General features: G+C 38.3%; 1 protein-coding gene across 5 annotated transcripts in view; it reads right to left on the minus strand.

Moving 5' to 3' along the window:
- Positions 1-25993, minus strand: part of golga1 (golgin A1) — a 49089-nt gene that overhangs the window by 19571 nt on the left and 3525 nt on the right. For 3 of the 5 annotated variants that reach the window (XM_067969710.1, XM_067969709.1, XM_067969708.1), the window contains 12 exons: positions 22707-22797; positions 16455-16515; positions 15969-16066; positions 15272-15304; positions 11334-11462; positions 9264-9433; positions 3747-3858; positions 2097-2222; positions 1745-1840; positions 1524-1619; positions 1022-1117; positions 715-867 (listed from right to left, as the gene is read on the minus strand). In XM_067969710.1, the coding sequence (XP_067825811.1) occupies positions 715-867; positions 1022-1117; positions 1524-1619; positions 1745-1840; positions 2097-2222; positions 3747-3858; positions 9264-9433; positions 11334-11462; positions 15272-15304; positions 15969-16066; positions 16455-16515; positions 22707-22742 (1206 nt within the window). In that variant the 5' untranslated portion in view covers positions 22743-22797. Of the gene's footprint in view, positions 1-714; positions 868-1021; positions 1118-1523; positions 1620-1744; positions 1841-2096; positions 2223-3746; positions 3859-9263; positions 9434-11333; positions 11463-15271; positions 15305-15968; positions 16067-16454; positions 16530-22706; positions 22798-25993 lie in introns of all 5 variants that reach the window. The other 2 variants (XM_067969706.1, XM_067969707.1) reach the window with 1 other exon arrangement.

Genomic DNA, 25993 nt, shown 5'->3' on the forward strand with positions numbered 1-25993 from the left:
CAACAATATGCCTCAGTCCCAAACTCAGAAAAATACCTCTCCTGCAGCAGTAGCATTTTCAATCTCCTACATCAGCCACCCATGTAGCCTTTTTGAGCAAGATTGCCAAATTAGAGGCAGGTTTATGCAAAGGGCCTTCACCAACTAGGAACTGGATTGACATTTCCTAAACTAATTTTAAGTAAAACCCTACAAACAGCAGTCTATTTCATCAATCTGGACTGAATTCAAACCAAGATCTTAGAGATAAAAGGACAGTTTCTTAACTCACTGGTAGCAAAGTGTGCAGGGATATCAGATAGGAAACCTTACACACTGAGGGAGACTGTGGTTTTGTTTACCATGCTCTCCCTTCTTGTTGCTTTTCTGAGTTGCTGGAATAATACAAGTTAAAACTTCACTGGAACTTGGGGTGTTGCAGTGGAGAACCAATACTAAAGTCACTGAGTAGAAGGGCATAGATTTTACCCCCCCATTTTACTGAACTGAAGAAAGGCAGAACATGCGGAGAGAGAGTTGTCATTGAGCAGCTGTTGCACACCTCCAAGTGAACAGCCTAGTAGCATTATTGAAGGCTTTGAAGCACCGTTACCCACCTGCCTCCTTGGCAGTAGGAAGCACATGCCCCTCTGAGATCCAAGAATAAAAAGGGGTTAAAAAAAAGTAGTTTCTGACCTTCATTTAAAAAAAACACACTGGTAGTACGATACTTACTATATTATGTTGTGAGGCTGTTTTGTCAAATTCACGGGCAGTTTCTAGGGCAGCTATTTGGGCATCCACTCTGTTAGTCCTTTCTGTGTGCTGATGTCTTAAAGCGGCAATCTGCTGTTGTAATCTATTGCTTTCAGCTTCACTTTCTTCTTGCTAAGAAAAAGTTATTCTCATCAACACAATCTCAATTAAACTTACTGTGAATACAATTACTTACATCAAATTTGAAAGTTTTTAAAAAACTAAAAGTCGATTTTCATGTACATTTTTGGATTCATAATTATTATATATTTTTAATTTTTCTTACCAGCTTTTTTATTTGAACTTCTTTTTCATTCACATCACTTTTTTTTTGTATTAGCTTTTCATTAGCAGAATGTAACCTTTGCTCCAATTCACTGACCTGAGAATCGATGAAAATATTAGAACAAGTTGGACTAGGGCCAGACTGAAGTGACGCCTTTGGTCTAAGGCTTTTCATACCACAGACGAGGCTTCAGCATACAGACTATTTATACACTGTCTGCGTGATTAAACAACCCACAATGCATGGTTTATTCAACTTTACAGTTCCTGGGTTTTATATTGAAATTTCCAACATTAAGAAAGCATCAAATCAATGAACATGACTGCAATTCATTCATCCTAATGCTGTTGTTTGTGTTCTGCATTCAAGCATGAGAATTTTTTTTTTAAAAAAGACAGACTTTCAGGCCATGTTAAAAATTAAAGCCATTCCACAAGTTGTCGCCAGGTAGTTCAGTAATTGGACTATCACTGTTAATAGTACAGTATGAGGTAGCAATTACCTGACTCGAATTCTTGTCTTTGAAAGCCTGCATATCATCATCTTTTTGCTTCATCAAAGTCTGGATTTCTGCCACTTCATTATTTAGTTTAGCTATCTAAAACAAATTAGGAAAACCATTTTAAAAAAACAAAACAAAAATGTACACAGATTTTTGTTTTAAGAATTGCTGAAATTTATTATTTGATATCATTAAACTTTCCACCTGTGGTAAGTATGTACCTGTGTTTCAAGAGTGCTGACAGCCTCAGTGTGGCCAGTCTTAGCTTCCAACAAATGCTGCCTTGTTTCTTCCAGTTTCTGCTCCAGATAGGATTTCTGCAGAGCACACGAGATGGTTAGCAACATAATATAATCATTATTTCAACTCCATTTTAATGGCTATTGAATATGTTAAATAAAGACTGAGTAAAAAGGTTAGAGTGCTGAGAAATAAAATACAGTCGTACTCATAGCATGTCAATTTATTTTTAAAAAGTTAATCAAGCAACAGAAGATCTGTTGAAAAGCTTGAATCATTTAATTACAGAAGTAATGTGTGTAATTTAGGCAATTTTCATTACGTTAACAATACCTCTTTAAGTAGCTCCTGTACATGCTCGTCCTCTGAATAATTTCCCTCTATCCTTTTTTCTAGGGAAAATACTTTTGCCTGCAGGTGCTCAATATTCTTTCCCTTCTCCTCAGCCTCTACAGATGTCTATTTCAGAAGAACAAAATAGATAGTGAGAAGCCAAATTAACTCATGACAGTTTATAATCACTGAAAATGCTAACCAGCTAGCATGTGAGAATCACAATAAGCTGCAGCACTGTTTTTTCCACTGTTTCTTAAAGCAAGTGAAAATGAAAATTTGTTTATTTCAGGCCTGATGGTCATGGGGATTTTACAATTGGCCTCTGAACTCTTAGGCCAGAGAAGGGAAGATCAGCAGGCTTCCAAACCTGATTGCAATCCAGCAACCCCTGCTGGAAAGTGCACATCTGTGAGGTTAGAGGATGACAGGATCAGGCTTGGCTGTAACAGGGGGTTGAATAGCCTGGCAAAACTCACCGTCTCATGTGTAATTTGGCCGCTAGGGCAATTTAGCAGAAGGCTTCTGTGAATTCAGGACGGGAGAGATAATTGACAAAAAAATACATTTCATATGAATTATTTTTTCTTCTTTCATTGCAAAAGGAAAAAAAGAAAAAACAGCACTTTTTCTGGCATTGAGCTTCTTAAAATCAAAACATCCATTGAAAACATCCCAGGGCAATAGCCTGCTTGGACAACTGCCCATTCCATTGTGAAATTTGCACAGCACACTGTGCCACCATGTCAAAACCATTAAGTATTTCATACAGGTAATTATGCAAAATACATTAACGAGTCACCAAGCTCTCATTAACTCGATGGCACTACATTAGGAGCCAACATCTTGAAACCTACTTTTTTTTCAGGAGAAAAAGCAAGTAAAATGCCCAGGGTGTATTTCAAGCTCCAAGTATTCACTTCTGTATGAACCCTTCTTCTTCTCTAATACGGAAAACACGCTACAGAAACATTTTCAACTGGTTGATTGCTTCAGCAACTTCAAAATAAAGGAATAGTTTTTAACACAAAGAGAAATGAGTCCTCTCTGTGGTGTGCGCTGTAATTTTTTGATACGGTCATTCTCAGCAACATCCCAGAATGCAATAAAATTGGCTGATGCATCACAATGCACATGGCACATTTCTAGATCTTAATTTGCTCCTTCTCTACCTTTCTTAACTGAAAGATGTTAAAGGTTTTGTTTTGTTTAAAAATAGAGCAGATTTATGCTACAACAAAGCATTTTAATTGTATGGTTTATACTAACCACAGCACGACATTTACTTCCTAAATGAGGTGGCCTTGTACATAATTATTTCCCTTTATATCATTAGAAGTCTTGCTGCATGGACTGAACTCTGAGAATTGAGTAAAACTTTATAGTAACAATAGATGTTTCTGTTACAGCTACAACATGCAACAGCTATTTTTCATAGCTTTTAAACATGTAAACGTGCAACTTTGTGGCTAAACCAAGGTGCCAGCAAGCAACAAATGGATTGATCCTAAGTATTACTGAAACTGAAACCCAGCTGGATACCAATTCCAGAATGAATTCTGTTCAACCTAGTAAAACAGCACAAAGAAGTGCATTACTGGTGATTATTGAGCCTTTTTTCATTTGAAATAAAACACTAAACTTTTATACCTTATGTAAATCAGCTGAGAGTCGTTGAATCACATCCTGTAATTCCCGTGCTCTGTGTTCCAACTCAGTTATTTTCCTTTCTGCACTTCTTTTTGTAGCCAGAAATTCCTCTCTGTGCAGTAAGGAAAATTCAACGGGATTTAATAGAAGTGCAAAACAAAGAACTACATGCAGAAACGATATGCAAGCAACCAGCAACAGTTATCTGTCATTCAATGATCTTTTTAGGCAACACTGCAGTTATAAAATGTACCATCATTTCTCACACAATAGCCCAAAAACACAAATATAACCTCGCTACAATGTACTCTGCAGCTAAATACCTGCATTGCTCACACTGAAGTTTGTTTCAATAAAATTTTTATCGTAAAACAACACCAACTTGATTTATATAGTGCCTTTAACGTAGTAAAACATCTCAAGACGCTTCACAGGAGCATATCAAACAAAATTTGACACCGAGTCACATAAGGAGATATTAGACAGGTCAACGAGGTAGGTTTTAAGGAGCATCTTAAAGGAGGAGAGAGAAGTCGAGAGGTTTAGGGAGGGAATTCTAGAGCTTAAGGCCTAGGCAGCTGAAGGCACAGTCACCAATAGTGGAGTGATTAAAATTGGGAATGCACAAAAGGCAAGAATTGGAGGAGCACAGAGATTTTGGAGGGTTGTAGGGCTGGAGGAGGTCACTGAGATAGGGAAGAGTGAGGCCATGGAGGGATTTGAAAACAAGGATGAGAATTTTAAAATCAAGGTGTTGCCGGACCGGGAGCCAACGTCGGTCAGCGAGCACAGGGGTGATGGGTGAGCAGGACTTGGTGCGAGTTAGGATATGGGCAGCAGAGTTTTGGATGAGTACAGCAGAACCAGAGACTTCAGCACATAATCTAGGCTGACACTTCAGTGCAGTACTGAGGGAGTGCTGCACCATCAAAGATGTCATCTTTTTAATAAAAAAAACAAGGCCCTGTCTGTTCTCTTGAGGTGGATGTAGAAGATCCCATGGCACTAATCGAAGAAGAGCACTGGAGTTTTCCCACTGTACTGGCCAACATTTATCCCTTAACCAACACCACCAAAACAGATTTTCTGGTCATTTATTTCATCACTGTTTGTGGGACCTTGCTGTGTGCAAATTGGCTGCCGCATTTCCCTTCATTACAACAGTGATGATACTTCACTAGTACTTCATTGGCTGTGAAGCACTTTGGTACGTCCCGATGTTATGAAAGGTGTTATATAAATGCAACTTCTGTTACAGTATTTGCTTAATTCATTTTAAAGAAAATGTTACATATACTGTAATGCTGGAGGCCTGAAGTCAGAAGTATACCATCATTCAGTATGTTTTGGATGGCAAGTGATCACTTTTTTGTCATAATTACTCTTGCTTCTTGTCATACCACTATACTTTTTTGAGCTTAGATATTGCCATTGGCAATACTGGTTATGGCATTCCTCCATCCACTATTTTAACACAGGCATTACAGTGGAAGAGAAAGTAATTCATATGAATGTAATAAGCATCCATCTATTAATATTGACCTAGGCTGTGGTCTCAAAAGGAACCATTGATAACAGATGTATAAAGTTGCTCATTACAGTAACTGTCACAAAGTTTTACCATCTGTATCAGAAGATGGCTGCCCACATCGCAGTGAGTTGTGGCATTTGCTATCTTGTGATTTTGTCAGGACTGATGCACATCTTTGGCTAATCTCTCCTCATACGTCAGTCCTGCCATCCCAGGAATCAGTCTGGTAAACCTTTATTGCACTCCCTCCATAGCAAGGACATCCTTCCTCAGATAAGGGAAGCAAAACTGCACACAATACTTCAGATGTGGTCTCACCAAGGCCCTGTATAACTGCAGTAAAACATCCCTGCTCCTGTTTCTTTGCAGTATAGACTATGGGGGGGGGGGGGGGGGGGCAAAGCCCATGAAGGGATTTAATCACAAGAATGAGAATTTTAAAATGGGAGGCATTAGGAAATTGGGGGACAAAATAGCAGCGAGGACAGGGTGATGGGTGAGCGGGACTTAGTGTGCCATCAGTGTGCACGTGTTGAGCAGAACTCTTTCAATATTCTGATTTTAAGAGGGTGTCCTGTTTTTCTTTTCATAGAAACATAGAAAATAGGAGCAAGAGTAGGTCATTCGGCTCTTCTCCGCCATTTAAAATGATCATGGCTGATCATTTAACTGAGTACCCTGTTCCCGCTTTTTCCCCATATCCCTTGATTCCTTTAGCATTAAGAAATATACCTATCTCCTTGAATACATCTAATGACTTGGTCTCCACTGCCTTCTGTGGTAGAGAATTCCATAGGTTCACCACCCTCTGAGTGAAGAAATTTCTCCTCATCTCGGTTCTAAATGGCATACCCCGTATCCTGAGACTGTGACCCCTGGTTCTAGACTCCCCAGCCATCGGGAACATCCTCCCTGCATCTAGTCTGTCTAGTCCTGTTAGAATTTTATATGTTTCAATGAGATCACCTCTCATTCTTCTAAACTCTAGTGAATATAGGCCTAGGCGACCCAATCTCTCCTCCTACGTCAGTCCTGCCAACCCAGGAATCAGTCTGGTAAACCTTTGTTGCACTACCTCCATGGCAAGGACATCCTTCCTCAAATAAGGGAACCAAAACTGCTCCAGATGTAGTCTCACCAAAGCCCTGTATAACTGCAGTAAGACATCCCTGCTCCTGTACTCAAATCCTCTTGCAATGAAGGCCAACATACCATTCGCCTTTCTAACTGCTTGCTGCACCTGAATGCTCGCTTTCAGCGACTGGTGTACAAGGACACCCAGGTCTCGTTGCACCTCCCCTTTTCCCAATCTATCACCATTCAGATAATAATCTGCCTTTCTGTTTTTACAACCAAAGTGGATAACCTCACATTTATCCACGTTATACTGCATCTGCCATGTTCTTGCCCACTCACCCAACTTGTCTAAATCACATTGCAGCCTCTTTGCATCCTCCTCATAACTCACATTCCAACCCAGCTTTGTGTTGTCTGCAAACTTGGAAATGTTACATTTAGTTCCCTCATCCGAATCATTGATATTTTTGTGAATAGGTGGGGCCCAAGCACTGATCCCTGCGGTACCCCACTAGTCACTGCCTGCCACCCGGAAAAAGACCCGTTTATTCCTACTCTCTGTTTCCTGTCTGTCAACCAATTCTCAATCCATGCCAGTGTATTCCCCCCAATCCCATGTGCTTTAATTTTGCACACTAACCTCTTGTGTAGGACCTTATCAAAAGCTTTCTGAAAATCCAAATACACCACATCCAATGGTTCTCCCCTATCTATTCTACTAGTTACATCCTCAAAAAAGCTCCAGTAGATTTGTTAAGCATGATTTCCCTTTCATAAACCCATGCTGACTTTGTCCAATCCCGTTAATGCCCTCCAAGTGTTCTGTTATCACATCTTTAATAATGGACTATACCCCACTATTTTCCCCACTACTGAAGTTAGGCTAACTGGTCTGTAATTCCCTTTTTTTCCTCTCCCTCCTTTTTTAAATAGTGGGGTTACATTTGCCACCCTCCAATCCGTAGGAACTGTTCCAGAGTCTATAGAATTTTGGAAGATGATCACCAATGCATCCATTATTTCCAGGGCCACTTCCTTTAGTACTCTGGGATGTAGATTATCAGGCCCTGGGGATTTGTCAGCCTTTAGCCCCATTAATTTCCCTAGCACTATTTTTTTTTTTACTAATACTGGTTTCCTTCAGTACCTCCCTCTCACTAGACCCTTGGTTCCTTAACATTTCTGGGAGGTTATTTGTGTCCTCCTTTGTGAAGACAGAACCAAAGTATGTGTTTAATTGTTCTGCCATTTCTTTGTTCCCCATTATAATTTCCCCCATTTCTGACTGTAAGGGACCTACATTTGTCTTCACTAATCTTTTTCTCTTGACATATTTATAGAAGCTTTTACAGTCAGTTTTTATGTTCCCAGCTGGTTTACTCTCATACTCTATTTTCCCCTCCTAATCAATCTCTTTGTCCTCCTTTGCTGAATTCTAAACTGCTCCCAATCCTCAGGATTGCAACTTTTTCTGGCAATTTTATATGCCTCCTCTTTGGATCTAATACTATCCCTAATTTCTTTTGTAAGCCACGGTTGAGCTACCTTTCCTGTTTTATTTTTGCGTCAGACAGGAATGAATAATTGTTGTAATTCCTGCACACATTCTTTAAATATTAGCCATTGCCTATCCACCATCACCCCTTTTAGTAAAGTTCCCCAATCTATCATAGCCAACTCGCACCTCATACTTTCATAATTTCCTTTATTTAGATTCAGGACCCTAGTTTTGGATTCAACTACTTCACATTCCATCTTAATGAGGAATTCCATCATGTTATGGTCGCTCTTCCCTAAGGGACCCCACACAAGATTGTTAATTCATCCTTTCTCATTGCACAATACCCAGTCTAGGATCGCCTGTTCTCTCGTTGGTTCCTCAACGTATTGGTCTAGAAAACCATCACGTACACACTCCAGGAATTCCTCCCCCACAGTATTATTGCTAATTTGGTTTGACCAATCTATATGTAGATTAGAGTCACCCATGATTATAGTTGTATCCTTCTTGCACGCGTCTCTAATTTCCTGTTTAATGCCCTCCCCTACATCTCCACTACTGTTTGGGGGCCTATAGACAACCCCCACCAACGTTTTCTGCCCCTTGGTGTTTCTTAGCTCCACCCATACAGATTCCATAACGTGATTTTCTGAGCCAATATCCTTCCTCATTATTGCATTGATTTCCTCCTTTACTAACAACGCTACCCCACCTCCTTTCCTTTTTTGCCTGTCCTTCCTAAATATTGAATACCCCTGGATGTTCAGTTCCCATCCTTGGTCACCCTGCAGCCATGTCTCCGCAATCGCAACTATATCATAACTGTTAATATCTATCTGTGCTGTTAATTCATCTATCTTACTGCGAATGCTCCGTGCATTTAGACACAATACCTTTAGATTTGTCTTTTTAAGATTGCTAATCATCTTAGTTTTATTTTGCACTATGACCCTATTTGTTTCTTGCCCTTTTTTTCTCTGCCTTCCACTATACATTTCCAGTGTATGAATTTTGCACCAGGAGCATGGATTTGTAAAATCTACCCTTACAGTTAATCCTCATTCATATCTTAGCCTCCAAAATAAAAAATGGGTGCTTCCAGTATACTCTAGAATACCCTCCACTACACCTATGCCTTACAGACAATGCTCTGACGAACAGGATTAAACTTACCAATCTACCTGATCTGTCTTTTGCTGAAAGTTTTATCTTTTTTATAAAAAAGTAGACTTTGCATGTCATCCTCACAAGGGGTCTTGCTAATTTGTCAGTACAATTCCAATTTTAGAATGTCCAACCAGAGCAAGTTTGAGAGTCAGAAATAACCAGTTCATTTTGAATTGACACAAAATTGTAAAGATCATGGGGGAGGATATATTTCTATTGATTTTTTCCACGGGTGCTGTACCTTTCCTTGTTAATATCTGTATTTAGTGTTTGTAGTTGCTGCAGCCTTTTATCTAGATTTGTGAGTTTCTGATCGGAGATCTTCAACTCCCTTTTGGTTTGATCTAGCTCTGTTTTCCGTTCCTCAAGTTCCCTTTCAATATTGGATAACATCTCTTCTTTCCTTAGGAGCTGTAAAACAGACAAAAGAACAAGTTATTATTGATCAGCTTTAGCTCTAAAGATAAAAGGAGTTTTACCATAAGGTTGAGTTCCAAACATTACAACATATTTCAATTCTCCACTTTTATTAACCAGAATATTAATTAAGGGAAAAAGGAAAAAATGCTAGATGCATTAGAACAGCAATATTTTCATATGGTGGTAGTGTGACTGAATTGAAGTTTAGAGATTGCTCAATGCTTTTTTCAGGATTGTCACATTTTACAGTCTAAATCACTTCCCATTCAGTCACATTTTATTGACTCCCTGATTCATTACAGTGTAGAAGCAGATAGGTTTATTAACATGCTCCATTATAGAAAGTTATGAGGCAGGTTCACATGCATAATTCCTCACATAGCAAGTTCAGACCTCATCCAGGTCATCCAGGGAATGGACACAGCTGAACCCAATTATCCCCACAGGGAGAGAAAGAAAACCCAGGTCTCTTTTTGTGTGGCTGTCAGTGGGTGGATAGCGTGTGGCATTGGCAGAAAGCTGGGAACAGACTGCCTTCCTGCACTCTCAGGTTCAGGAACATGGAACAATTTCCAACAGGGAGGCTGGAACCTAAAATGGGGAAAGCCCCATCACAGAAGGCAAGCATTAATTTCAATCAAGGTTTGGGTTAAAACGCAACTCTCGAGATGCATGTTCAGTGTCCTGTTAAAACAACAATGCCAAATTTTGCTGTAGGTTCTACTTCCAACTCATACTTAAAAATACTTTGTGAATCAAAAAGAACATAGCATTAAAGGTATAGAAAAATGAATTTCTGAAAGACTAAATCATACTTTGTTTATCCAAACTAAAAGCCTGTAGTTAAAGATTCCTGAACATGCATGATAAATTATGTATTTTATTTTAAACCTGGATATTGATAACAGGATTGTTGTTTTCAAGAAAGAAAACATGTAATGGTTAAAAATCGTACTGTACAGGGTTCAACCAACCTTGTGGATGTACTTCTACTGTACAACAGGCACCTGGTATGATAGGCTGTAATTCACTTGTGTGAATCAGGCATGTAATAAACCAAGGTCTCAGTTTGTGAATATCATTTCAATCTAGATACTGTATTATAGTTTTCAATACACTGATAATATTAATAGCATTAGCAATGAATTCAAAGCTATAATTCAATATTTAGATTGAGATGACATACACAAACTGAGACCTTGGTTTATTACAATGTAAAATATCACTATTTTTAAGTTGTTAAATATTGTTCATTGCGAGCCTGGCTTCCTTAGCAGAAGTTGAAAGCAAACAATGGACCACATATATTAATGCTGATTGATGGGCAACGCACCTTGGCAGGTACTGTGGCATTAAAAAGGTCACCCATGAGCTCTCTTCACAGCATAGTGTAGGGATGACCAAGATTTTAGTCTTTGTGACAGGTGCATATACACATATAGTTTAAATCCATGTTCTAATTAATTTGCATAAATCTCAAGATACTGATACTGACAGATCTTAAAATTTCTGAGTAAGGATTAAGACACCAATGAGGCAACAGTGCTAAGAACAGCTCTTTCCAAACCTTCAGGCTCACAAAAATCAAACAAAACAACCAGGTGAATTGGGTAACCTGGGTTTCGAGGGCTAGATTGCCAGTGGCCCATGGGCTGCAGTGTAGACACTCCTAACCTAATAAATAATGGCACCAATCAATGTAGCACTAAGGTATACAAACTAGAAGGTCCCTGGTTTGAGAGTTGAAAACACTCATTCCAAAAGATTGTCCAGTTGCAAATCGTATTAGGAAAAAGATATGTCCGCTACAAACTAAAAGCCACAAGGCAGAGCAATGCGGTCTACTAAAAAATGGAATCTTGCATGAATATTTATATTCCTTTTCTTGTACCATATGTTTGACTTTGGCAAGTTCCTGCTGCTGAAATCCATCCAGTTCATCCTGCTCATCTCGTTTTTGGAACAGATTCAAACTGTGATCCTTCATCTGCTTCAGCTGATTCTCAAAAATTGCTTTTTCCTAAGAAATTTAAAGAATGAAAATTTACAAACACTTTTTTATATATGCAATTATATCTCAAAAATCAATGCCATCAAACAATCCAGAAAACCATTTTTCATAGGGTCCCTGTATACATAACAGACAGCTAGTTAGGTGGGTGTGTTTAAAAGGCTGTAACGCAATTGAGAAGTTCAGATGATCTTGTGATTTATAAAATATATCTGAAACAAAATCTGTACTAAAGTCTTGGTAAAATACTCCCATCATGGATATGTATATAAATGCGTGTGTATGTATAAAAAATATTAAAATCATGCATCTGCATGCATTTCCTGTGAACTTTTTCCAATCTAAACATGGACATAGAAATTTAGAATGGAAACTGCCTATGTAAACTCATCACCCTGTAACGACATGCTGCTCCTAGTGGAAATGCTGAAGTGCCGTCACCGGCAGGATGGTGGTACGAGGTACAATAGTGCAGTGATTATGATACTGGACTAATATTCCAGAGAATGTTAGTTCAAATCCCACCATGGCAGTTTGAGAATTTGAATTCAGTTTTTCAAAAATCTGGAAATAAAAAGCTGGTATCAGTAAAAGTGACCATGAAGCTGTTGGATTGTCAAGAAAACCCAACCGGTTCAATTAATGTACTTTATGGAAGGAAACCTTCTATCCTTACTCGGTCTGGCCTATTTATGACTCCCATCCCACACCAACGTGGTTGACTCTTAACTGCCCTTTGAAGTGGCTTAGAAAGCCATTCAGTTGCATCAAACTGCTACAAGGAAAGCGGTCCACCATCTTCTCAGGACAATAAATTCAGACCTTGCCAGTGACATCCATATCCCGAGAATGAATAAAAAACAAATTACTGCATGACAAATGTAGACAGGCAATTTCCACTGTAAATGCGGGCATATAAACCTATAATGGAATATGAAAATGAGGATAGAATGTATGGTTTTAAAATGGCGGATAAATTATACCTGTGTACCCTAGTCCAAATACAAGAATATATTTGGTCTTGACTCCATGAACTAATATTATATATATATATATATATATATATTAAAAAAATGGAGTAAACCAAATTGGTTCATTATCTTCCCAATGCCAGTGAATTGCATGGAGTTTATATATGACAGGAGTGATCCAGGCTTTACAAGAAATACAGATATAGGACAGCTCCAATGGCTCAGTGGGTATATGCACTGTGCAGTGTGCTATTCAACTATTCAGACAAGAAGGTCCTAGTTTCAGTGGTAGGTCTAAGTTGTTAGCTGATCTCAGCTGGGACAGTGGTGGGAGCACTACTGTTGGCCTCCTTGTGAGAGGAAAATTAACCAGGGCGCTTGTTCCTGATCAATATCCAATGATTCCTGCTAGAAAGTGCGTGTGAGTGGACTTCAGAAGAGGACAGGTTCAAATATGATGCCTCCATGATAAAATTGCCTGTTAGCACTCACTGTCTCGGTTCATATTTGAAGAATGGCCACCAGGAGGAGTATCACATGGCCATTGGCATCTGTGGATCTGCACCGTAGGACCAGTCCCCCAGCACCACCAGGAGAAATGGTGAGACAATCGAAAAAAAACCCACACTAGCATGCACAATGATATAGCATTAAGTGATGCAAAGTGTTGCTGGGATTTTAATTTTGCAGAAACAAACTGGCCAACCCATGATTTTATCTTCTTCATTTACACACAAATTAGTTACATAATTTTGGCAAGATACAACTGATAAGTAAATAAAGACCATGCCTGATAACTCAGAGGGCTCAGATTCGAGTTCCAAGATTCACATATACTTGAATCAAAGGACAAGTGCATACTGCATGTTCATCAGGACTTTGTAATGGTCCTCTCCCATTCATCTTATTGCACGTCGCATTACCTTTCAGTAAACTAGATCACAAAGTCCTCTTGTCACTCCATCTTCTGAAAGTGACATCTGAACTGAGCTCCTCAACAACCTGTTCCAACCTCTCTTTCTTCTCTAAATATGCCTCACAAAATACCTGTGCATGTGGCAGAAGGGAGGCAGGGCCAGGCCGCCAATTAAGTGCAGCCCACTGCAGGTTCATCTTGGACTTAGATTCCAGAAGACAAGGGCCACCTCATTTCCAAGAGGTTTAACTTGACCCACAGCAGCTGGCCACTTCATACACTCCTGCCATTCAGACATCATCTAGGAATGTTAATCGTTCACATGTCTCAAACTAACACCAAGGGGAAGCACATGATAAGAAGCACTAGGCATAATCACACATTGGATTGTAAATAATATTGCAGTTGCATGGAAGTTATTGTGCAAGCAGACATTGTCCTTGGCAAGGTTATGATGTGGAGATGCTGGTGATGGACTGGGGTGGACAAATGTAAGGAATCTTACAACACCAGGTTATAGTCCAACAATTTTATTTTAAAATCACAAGCTTTCGGAGATTATCCCCTTCGTCAGGTGAGTGAGTGAATAAGAGGTTCTCAAATCGCATATCTTATATTAGGCTGGGACACCATCACACCAATCAAAAGGTGTCGTTGGTGTTCAGACAGGTTAGCCACAGAAAACAGTAGGTCCCAGTATGCTGAATACACATTGTGTCAAATTACACAGACAGAGTTCTCTTTTAAAATAAAATTGTTGGACTATAACCTGGTGTTGTAAGATTCCTTACATTTGGCAAGGTTAAGCAGTGGCTTTTATGAGATGGCTTGAATTGGACCTGTGTGTGTTTAAGTCCAAGAGAAGGATGTGTAGGTGGTAGCATCTTTGTGGTGGGAAGAGGGAAGATTTAGACAGTACTGTTGAAATGTTGATCAAATGTGATGATCGAGAGAGGGTCTACAATATAAGATTGGCTTGAATATGTCTTGCAGAGATCAATACAGGAAAGTCCTCTGTATCCTCTTCTGCTCCTCGGATTGATCCCCCGGCTGCCTTTGGATGATTTTTTCCTCTGGAGGAGGCCTCTTTGAAAGGCAAAGTTGTGCAGCATGTGGCATACAACCATGATCTTAGAGACCATGCTAGACTATACTGCAGACTGATGCTTGCACCTTAAGTGTGCCTTCAAAATTGCAATTGTGTACTCTATAGTGACTCTGGTGGCAGAATTGACCTCATTATACAAGTGCTAGCTGTTGTCACTGGAAAGCAGACAAGTACAAGAAGTCATTGCTTTTCTGGAACATAGGAATTGCTAGCCGAGAAAAGACCACGGTCTATCTAGTTTGCCTTCTACCATCCTGGTAGTCGCATGATACAACAATAATGGAGGTAATAAATGAAAGAAGGTTGACACAGTAGACTGCCTTAAATTGAAGGCATTGTGGCAGCTATCAGGAAAGCAAGCATTCACGATGCGCTGATGCTGGTTGTAGATAATCTGCGCATTAAAAGAGTGGAATTCTTTCCTGTTTAACTTGGTAATGGCATTGATGAAGGGAGCACATATGTCCACATGGTTGCAATCTATGAGTGCTTTGACCTTGGGGAGTCCTGCCACAGTGAAACTGCAATGCCCTGTCATGTTGTCTGTCCTCCCTCATCCAATACCACCAAAAGTAGATTAACCATCATTCATCTAATCATTGTTTGTAGGATCTTACTGTGTACAAAATGGCTGCCAGAAAATCATGGAGTGCATGACCACCATTTCCTGACGTGTGTTTACAGCAGACAAGGTTCTGGCCCGGAGTGTGTAATCAGAAAATCAAACCCTTAAATATCACCACTCTTATTTCTCTTTAACCAGCCTGTTTATCATTTTTATAATAATAGGCAATACCAATAAAGCTATGAAAACATGCACTACCTTTTCAAGAACTGAAACTTTAACCATCCAGTCCTGCAAATAAAAATGAGAATTATTTTTTCCTTTCCAAATTACAATTGCAGAAAAATTTCAGGAAAAAATTACTTGGACTTAAAATAAATGCACATAAATTAATAAAATATTTAGGGAACCCATAAGTTGGGTCTCTTGGCTGATCCATATTGTATACATTCATTTCTTGGGCAGCTATGGTGGTACAGTGCATTGGTATTCTGAAGCACTATGCCATGAACAGGTAGGGTATATACACATTCCCAATTTTAGCAGCTCCACCTGAAAAGTGAAAGTAAGAAGCTTTCCATGGGGGCAGAAAAAAATACTAGTTTAGAGCATGTGTCAAACTGTACCACTCCTGCGTGCTTCTTACTGCAAAACTCAAAGCAGTGGACTGCCGTTTTGGCTGTGCAATGAGGTGTTGCTCTGGGAGAGAAATTAAAGTGAGGCATTAATTTAAAGATAATTAAATCCTTTTTTTAAAAAAAAAACTCTTTAGGAAAGCAGAATAATGTATTTCTCCGGTTCCAAAAAAAATAGCTGATCTTATCTGCAAGGATGTCTAGGATGATATTAAAAGCTACAATTATTATCTGTCATACATGCCATGTTGCATATCTACTTCAGACCACAATTTTAGTTGTAGCATAGTGTAATGTTAACTTGATTGTACATAAGTTACCTGATCCTTCTTTTCCAAGGCTAGTGCCATTCCCTCTGCCATCTTTGCTCTGTTGGCTTGATATGCCTCATTCTGTTCTTGAAGTTTCCTCATTGAGGCTGAATAAAATTTGAAATACAAAATATTGCATATTATTACCTTGCAGTAAATGGGATTGCACTAAGTATCTAATTATAATGTCCTTTTAAATTAATTATTTTTAAAAAACGATTAAAATTTATCTATACACTTTCTATTCTAAAATTGATATATTTTGTTTTTTTAGGGAAAGTCTTCTGCAAATGTTCTTCCATAGTTTTCTACAATGAAATCATATTGTTATCTATGTCTTTAAAGACACCAGTAGCAAATAAAACAATTAAGAAAGGTTTTATGGCTTTAATTATCTTTTACATGTAATTAATGAAAGAAAGAAATGGATTACCATCTGAAAAACTCAATGAAATTGAATGACTTGTATAGAAACAATAAAATCAAAGTACGTACAATCCTGATGTTTTTCTAATGCAATCTCAAGCTTCTCTTTTGTCTTCTGCAAATTTCGCAGCTGCTCAGCATAATCTTGTGTTAGGGGAGAGGGGACGCAGGCCAGGAGTTCAAAACAGGCAAAAAAGAAAACAAAACACAGGATAATCATGAGTGAAGGATGAAAATGATTTTCCCCAACAGAAAATCATTGCTGTTAAGGAGAACATGTGTTGATGGCCTCCCCTTAACATGTTAATGGTAAACAGAAAGATCTACTCTGGGACTAACAAACATTGCATAGTAGGGAAAGTAAATGTTGGAATATATGCTTGAGCCTGTTGAGTTTAAAAAGTTAAATGAATCAAAACAACCGCTTGAACTACTGGAAGAAACACATTGACTGTAATCCAGGTGTAACATCTTCCTTCAATCTTTTCAACCAGTTGTCATCATATGAACTTGTAATATTAAACTTTCAGAAAACATGCTAAATTTCACATGGATTTAATTTGTGCTCACATACCATATCCCCACAAGAGATTTCTCTCAGCTTTAAACAGTGCAAAAATTTACAAAAAATATCTAATCATCCACCTCACTGAATCTATTAAAGAAACACTGAATAAGATAGTACATGTAAAAAAGGATCTTAGTAAAACCAAGGCTTAAAACAAATCCACTTCTTAAATTAAATTTGTCAGCATTAAACATTAGCAGCTTTATCTTAATACAATGTCAAATTTAGTTATTTGATTCAATATACTCTGTGGATTCAATGTAATCTGTGCCAAAAACACAACTGATATTTATCAAACATTAGAGTCAATTAATTAGGCTTGGATACAAAACACATGCAACTCAATCATTCAAATTGTCCATTTGATTAGGATTTTTCACACAATGCAATTCAGTAACTTAACATGCCTCTGATATAGCTTCCACATAAATGTAGAGTTGAGGTTAAGGGGTGACCTGATAGAAGTTTCCAGGCTCATCGGGGTTATAAGATAAATAATTTGCACTAGTTGATGAGACAGTAATGAGAAAGCACACATTTAAGATAATCACAAAAAACATTAAAGGGGATGTTACCAAAATATTCTTCACACAGAGGGTGGTTAGAATGTGAAATTCTCTGCCACAGGCTGTTGTTGAAACTCCAGTCAATAAAGTATTTAAAAAAAAATTAGGATAGTTGCTCAAAAATTATTAAAGGGTACAGGGATCAAGCAGGAGAGAGCTTTTATTCACTAGGCCTGAGAAGATTATGAAGGGTTATCATAAGGTAAGTAATGTTAGTTCGTTTCCACTGGCTGCCGAGATGATAACAAGGAGGACACAAATTTAAAATAATCACAAAGAATTAAGGCAAGATTAGAAAAATTTCTAGACATTGTTGAAGCAGTGTCAATAAATTCTTTTAAAAGAGAAATATATAGTTACATCAAAAAGAGAAATATTAAAGGACATGAGGAGTAAGGAGAGTGAGATTAGGTTGACAGCTTATGTGGTGAAAATCACAAGCACAGATTTGATGGGCCAAATGGCTAGTTCCTGTTCTATAATATTCTATAATTGTTTCTACAAAAAAATGTAGCCTCAAAAAGGAAAACTTTCTGATTAATAGGCTTAACTGAAACAAAATAGGCAGGGGAGGGAAATTTATGTTTTGTCAACAATTACTTTTGTCTATTTATGATAAAAAGCATTTTTAATACACGATATATCGGTGTGGTTTGAAAGCTACAAATAGTACACAATCCACAATTTTTTGTGTTTAGTATCCCAAGTACGCTCTGTATCACAGCAATATGCTTTGAGATTTACCACATAACCTACAGCAGTTGCTTGTTAGTTAGTTGCCATTTTTTGGTTAAGCTCTAAACATCATCCGCAGGGTCCAAGCAGCTCATACCACCTAAGTCAAAAGAGTAGAGAGACCCCTTCTCCAAATGCCACTCCAGGACTACTAGGCTGACTAGGAGACACGGAACAGCAAACAGGGGTGACTCTTCCTAAGATTTTCCCCCTCCCCGTGAGGAAGCACCAGACCTCTACTAGGCAATTCTAGCCCCCACTCCAGCAACAAGCATTGGTGTCCCAATTCACTGGAAACCTAAGATATCTTTTTTAAATACAGAAAAAAGTGAAATTTTATTCAACCAACAATGAGCACAAAATACTTGAACAGAACAAGTTAAGCACAAGATTCTATTTTAGCATTGGTACCTGCATTCTTAGCTCAATGGTGGAATAATATTGGAGCATTCTTCTTGTGACGTCAGCAAGACAATATTGATCCTTAGCAGAATTAGAAATACACAAGCAGCTTACTGGAAAAGTTATCACTTCATATCAGTTTCAGAAAATGAAGAAACTACCAGTCACAGCAGGTTGGCAGAATGCCAGGTCCATGTCAAGAGGAACACTCTGAACTCTTTAAATAGAGGAGAGTTACAAGGCTGTAACCCAATCGAGGGAGTTCAATAATGGTATAAAGCAGAAACCTAAGTGGTCTGTCAATGTCATTTGAACCTGGATTTGGATTACTGCCTCTAACTAGCTGCTTTGCATTTGTAAACAAATTAAAGCAGTCAGCGAATTGTAGCACCCCATATCTCAGCAAGAATCAGAAATTAATATTGTATAGAGTGGTGCAGCATGTCATGATATAAATACCTTAAATCAAACGGAACAAACTTAAAACATTTCCTGAAACCTTAGTCTCATGTTCCTTAGTGACTCTCCATACCTTACCACTCTAAAGGGCAATGGGCAAGTATACCCTCTGTAAAGTAAATAAATAAGGAAACTATTTGAAAAGTTAATTTTGTTAGTGACACTTCACAAGGTGAAGTACTTTGATGTACGATACAAGGTATCATATCACAAGTTACTGTCGCTGTGACAAAAAAGGTTTTATTTTCTGTGCGTTAGCATGCTTCAGTGAGTTAAGAAAATTACTAATGGAATTAGATAACAATCTGACCATTTTCCCTCTTCAAAACATCTGACAAGTTAATCTCTAAAATAATAGTTCAAGACTGCAGCACCTCACACACCCAGCAGATCATTTGCTAACAGTTCCTAGTTCTCTGAGCACATATTCATGGATTCCACATCAATACATACATACTCCCTCTTGAAAGAAAATGTTAACATTAAGAAAGCCCACAGAGACAGAAATAGACTTTAAAATGGACTTTAAAATGGATTCGGACTGGACATTAATAATGCAGCATCTAAAGCTAGTTTCAAATGGCTTCCGAGAATCTGATACTATCCTCCATTGGTTTGTCAACAGCTTTCTTGACCTCCAGCAATGCTAATAACCACAGCAGATGCACACCCCACCTCATTTCTTTCACAGAACAGTCCAATAAACTTGCCACAAACATTCAAATAAAGGACTCAAAATTTACTCCAGAAGACTCGTACTATAAAGCCCAAACAATAAAGATACACCTGCTTAACCACTCCTGTGTTTTAATGCTTGTTGTTCCATATGCTTTTTTTCAAAACTGGGGATGGTGGCGCAATTTTAATTTACATCTCCCTGAAATCTTTCACTGGGAGCATAGGTTCCAACCTCTCTCCCAATCTCTGTGGAGTTTATCATAGTCCTTAATCTCCTACACTACAGTCACTTTGTCATTGCTGCAATGGACCCAAACAGTTTCTCTCAGTCCTTTCCAACCAGAGAAAGGAACTCACATCCAGATACGAGAACAATTAAACACAGTTCAGAGGATAGCGATACTTCCCTGTCTTTGCTACCTCCAGACTCGACTATTTCAATGCTCTCATAACCTGTCTCCCACCTTCCACCCTCCGTAAACTTCAGCTCATCCAAAACTCTGCTGCCCATATCCTAATCCGCACCAAGTCCCATTCACCCATCACCCCTGTGCTCGCTGACCTACAATGGCCCCCGGTCCGGCAACGTCCTGAATTTAAAATTCTCATCCTTGTGTTCAAATCCCTCCGTGGCCTCACCACTCCCTATTTCTGTAAGCTCCTCCAGCCCTATAGCCCTACAACCCTCTGAGATCTCTGTGCTCCTCCAATTCCAGCCTCTTGCACATTCCCGATTTTCAATGCCCCACCATTGGCGGCCATGCCTTCAGTTGCGTAGGCCCTTAGTTCTGGAATTCCCTGCATAAATCTCTCCACCTCTCTCGCCTCCTCTAAGACGCTCCTTAAAACCTACTTCTTTGACCAAGCTTTTGGTCATCTGTCCTAATACCTTTGTGGCTCATTGTCAAATTTTGTTTGAAAATGCTCCTGTGAAGCGCCTTGGGATGTTTTATTATGTTAATAGTACTTTATAAATGCAAGTTGTTGTTGTTGTATAAGTCACATCAAACTGAATGGTGTACTGGTGTGCAAATTACTGCCTTACAGGTCATAATCTTGGTATGACTTACAAAGTAGATTTCACAAGATCTCACAAGACACCTGTCGTATAAACAGATACTTTATTCGCACAGGGGTAATGGGCAACATTATCATCCATTATCCTTTACTATATCTTTTATTTTACTTGTAAGGAGGATCTCCACAATTATCTCACTGCTTTGTTGTGAATTATTTATCAGGTTTCCTTCATATATAATAAACAGCATGTGAGATAATCCCTGATCCCATTGACTTTCCTCTAATACACGCAATATCAATCATCGCCCTTCTTGATCTGCAGAACTCAAGAGACAATGATTTAACCTCAGCCATCAGGATGGCTGCTAATTCAGTTTCTCTCAAATGTGTTCCTATTCTACTTCAAAGTGCACAATGTCAACTGCAAATGGCCCCACACTGAAATGAAAACACATGCTTTACATGCGCCATTTTTAAGACAGTTACAAATCACACTTGTATGAAACAAAGAGGTTTTAAACCCTATCGTACAACAATAGAGCTCAAGTTGCACAGGAATTTGATAGTATGATGTACGTCCTTCCTTTAGTGTCAAGGTGCAGTCAACAGGATTTACAAGATATGTGATCTGTTAATCTGAACTGAATTGGCTCTCACATGTAATCAAATCGCATAAAATCAAGCCATAAATTTGAGTATATGACTATTTAAAATATAAAATGTTATTTAAAAGTTTCTATATGACTATATTGTTCACATTTCTTTTTTGTCAAATCATCAAGATATCTTAAATAAATGCTTTCATCACATTTTGAAAAATGTTTCAAATTTTAAAAAAATACTTTTTCTCCCCCTCTTTGATCTCCTCAACTCCCTCAAGATTCAATTCTCACACTGGACGATGGGTAACCTGCTCTCAGGCATTTACCTGCACCGCTATGTAGCCAGCGACAATGAGAAACTCTGGAGTGCTGTAGGCTCACTGATCCTCTGAATTCCCCTCTTTGTGGTCAGCACTAGCATCAATCACCCTTTAGCAGCACAAGCACATGTTTGTGGCACCAATATACGATTTCACTGGACTGGGCCACAAACCAATTTTGACAATAAAATATTTATGAATTGAACCAGAAACATCTAGTGCAGAAAGGTCCAGTGCTAATCTACTGTTTGATATATATAAGTTACAGCACAACTCTAGAGATATCTAGCAAGAAAGAGAAACAAACACAAGCTCAGAAATAACATTCTACCTGTCAAATGGGAAATCATATTGGGCCTTTGCTAAAAATGCACACACTAACTATAGCTGCAGCATAGCACAATGAAGTGAAATGCATTGTATTCTATGGGCATGACTGTGATTATAGTGACCAAAGGTTGTAATATCACATCTGTGAGGAAAAGATGATGTACATATATATGAAAGGAAAACTTGAAAACAGTCTTGGACCCCACTCAACACTATGGACAGAACAAATAGAATACTGTACTGAAGACCAAATATAGGTCTTTAGTCACTCTGCCATCAGAGTCCTTACAAAAGAGGGGAAAGGATTAAAAATATATTCATATATTTCTCCCATTTAGACAATAAGTTACAAGGAGATATAACACCTTCTTAATTTACTTTCTCCAAATTAGATATAGGTCAGAACTCACACTCATAAAAGATGCTTTACAAACAAAGCATTCTAAATAGTAGCATGCATCCAATTTATAGAAAATCTTTATCATTCACTTCTTAAAAGGTAAATTTAGTGAAGTAATTTCAGTCTGAAGTAATTCTCCATTTTTAAATTCTCTTGTCTCGTAGGAGAAATTTTAGTGCAGAAATAAAATGTTATGGTGAAAGCAACATGCAAACTGATATTTGCTGATCAAAGCAGGTACCTGACAGTTTGACTTCCAGCTTTCGAACTTGGTCATTTCGCCGTAGCAGCTGAGACAACAGATCCTCTCGAGAACAGCTGCTGTCCGAGGCCTTACAAAAGAGGGGGGGGAGAAAGTTAAAAATTTGGGATAATTACAGATTATCTGGTTCATATATTTCTCCTATTTACACTATGTGTTACAAGGAGATACAGATCTTCTCAATTTACTTTCTCTCCAAATTACAAGAGGGTTCACTTCCTGAGTCCCTATGCAGTGACCTAAAACCTAGAAGCAAACCCTTTCGCTAATCCCTTTCTGTGCCTCTATTATATTTTTGTAAGTACAATGACTACTATTGGATACAATGCTCCAATTGTTACTTCACTAACACTTTACTGAATGTCAACATCACTTGCTTGGACTTTGGTCTGCTCAACACACCTCAACATGCAGTTTGCCATGCAGTCATTAATGACCCAACAGTGAAAGCGTCAGATGTTGCATCCAGGTCTTTTCCTGATCTGCCTTACAGAATAACTAAGCATCATTGGGAGGAGGCTCGTGTGGAGCATAAACACCAGCATGGACCAGTTTGGCCGAATGGCCTGTTTCTGTGATGAACATGCTATGTAATTAAAGTTGTTTTTTATTACTAATTTAAAAACTCATTTTCTAAGTGTTTTTCAAGTTCAATTTTTAGCACCAAAAACTGTCAATCAGAGAGAAAAATTCAACTCCAAAACCCTCAGGTAAATTTGGGGGAGGGGCGGGGGGTGGAAAAGTCAGTAAAAATTGGTATTTATTTGGGCCATCACTAAAACTCAACAAAACAAGCAAAAGGGCAACCCACAATTATTTTCACAGCTATTAGACACTGCTTTTTTAGGGCTCAATGGCAGTTCCAAAAGTATTGGCAGACTTATGCTCACAGTCAGACCTACAGAGATATCACACTAAGTTGCACATTTTAAAATAAAGGTGGCAGAAACCACAAAAATGCAGTTTATTTTATACCGGACAACATATGTCTGACATTTGAAGTTGACTTAAAGCAGGAAAAACACAGAGAAAGGCAGGGCTGAACATTATGATTTGTGTACAAGTAAAGGAGTATAAGACACGTGGGTATTTGAAACTTTCAGTTTTGGATTGAACCACCTGTTTTGTCATGTTGGTTGCACTTGTATCCTATATGGAGAAGTAAGTGAACCCACTACTGGTTTCACGAATGCAGAGCAATTGTACATTCTAGCCTTAAAGGGACCTACATCTTGCATTCTATTTCACCTGAAGTAATACTCTTGACTTTGCAAAGCATCACACCTGACTTACTGTAAGCAGGACCACAGGAGATTCTCTAGTACATTTATGAAAATATTCATTGGTTTGTTTAAAAAAAAATCAAAATCCTAATCCAAACAAAGACTCAGGTTGATTTTCCTTGCTTTAAGGACTCTCTGGAGATGTCATTAACATGGAAAAGCTGTCCATATCTGATTCCATTGGGGCCATGATTTGGGGCTAGCCTCAGTGCTAAGCCAGAGCTGCCCGAGCACAGGAAACACCTCCAAATATATGGAAGGACCATCTGGCATCCATACCATCAAGAAGTTGCAATGTATTCACAGAGACTTCTTTCATTTAGGTTTCAGCTGAACAACTGTACTACATACATAATTTTTAAAATCTACTAATGTCTTGCAATCCAAAAACCGGAAAACAAAATAAACATGAGGATAATGTATTTCAGGGTTACCACGTACAGTCTGATATTAAAATCTAATGAGACAAACGTGTGTGTCAAGCAATGTGCCTGAAGCAAATGAAATGTGCTCATTAGCATTTTCTTGTTTCAGTCAGAATGAACAAACAAAAAAAGATTAAAATTGGTCGTCTTAATTAGAATGCTAAAAATAGAAATAGGCTTAATTTTTCCTGACTTGCAGCATGCATTTAACAATATATGACTTCTATTTCAGGAGTACTCATGAAAAGAAAGAACTCCGTTAAGAATCAATTACAAAATACTGACATACTTCATATTCCAGATTGACTAATGAAGCACAGTAAACTATCAATTTACATCAGGTCCAGGGATAAAATTGAAGAGATAGAGGGAACTGAGATGTCTGTAGGAACTTTACAAACCAACTAATTGTGATTCTGTTTTTCCAATTAATGAGCGAATTTCAGTATGATTCAAGGCCAGAGATCAATATGTATATAAAATAGCCTTTGGCAACCAGTACTGATACTGGATACGGAAAGCAGTTCACAAGCTTAATTTACAAATAATAATTGCAATAACTCATGTTAACAGCCTGCTGGTATGAGTTTTAATTTATTTCATTAAATCACGCCCAGTGCAGCCACAAGTTTCCAACCATTAGAATTCTATTATACTTTGGAGTGTTCACAGACTTCTGATTGGGTGTACTACCATGTACAAGTGTCCTCCTTTTTCAAATGAGCCCTGCATGGCTATCAATTACCCAACAGCTCTATGAAATGGGAAGTTTATTATAATTAGGTTGTGACTCTGCTCTTGAATATTTTTCAAAAATGAGGCCTAGCATTATTCTAGTATAGTCAGTTGGAATCTTGTGCTACTTATACAGCTGTATTACAAAACATGCTGGAAAGGTTAGAACATTTTATTTCAAAATGTGAAAGATTCTAAATTTAAGAGGTTGGAAAATGATTTTTCTCCAGATGTTAAATGGCCTGTGTGGTGGTATGGTTGGTTAACTGCCTATCATTATTAGCTCAAATGATTTGTTATTTGTCCGATTCACTTTAAAAAAATGCATTTTCAGTGCCCCTGGGACTCCTTATGCAAAACTGTGCACTAGGTAGCAAATCCCACGACATAAGTGTCAAAATTAACAGGATTTGCTGACTTGTCACGGGATGTTGCGTCATGCCAAAATCACTTGCCCTGTCCATTGACGTGGTCCTGGAAGGAAATAAAAGTATTGTACCAAAGTATAACTAAATAAATTAATAGAAGGTGTTTATTCCTAAAGTCTTGCATCCACTTTCAATCTGAAACCCTGCATTGTGTTTTGACATGTGTAAAGCTAAATTATATTGCAACTACCAATCTCAGCAGTGAACTGTATTTTGTTTGATAAGTTTGGACACTTACATATAGAATCATAAAATCTGCAGCACAGAAGGAGGCAATTCAGCCAGTTCTGGTGCTATCTCTTCAACTGGAGCTATCTATACCTTGTTTTTCTTTCTAATATCCTTTCATATTCCTCCTCATAGAAAGTATCTGAAAGCACACTGAATTATAGAAT

The sequence above is a fragment of the Heptranchias perlo genome, chromosome 31 (genome assembly GCF_035084215.1).
Source record: "Heptranchias perlo isolate sHepPer1 chromosome 31, sHepPer1.hap1, whole genome shotgun sequence".
NCBI classification, from domain to species: Eukaryota; Metazoa; Chordata; class Chondrichthyes; order Hexanchiformes; family Hexanchidae; genus Heptranchias; species Heptranchias perlo.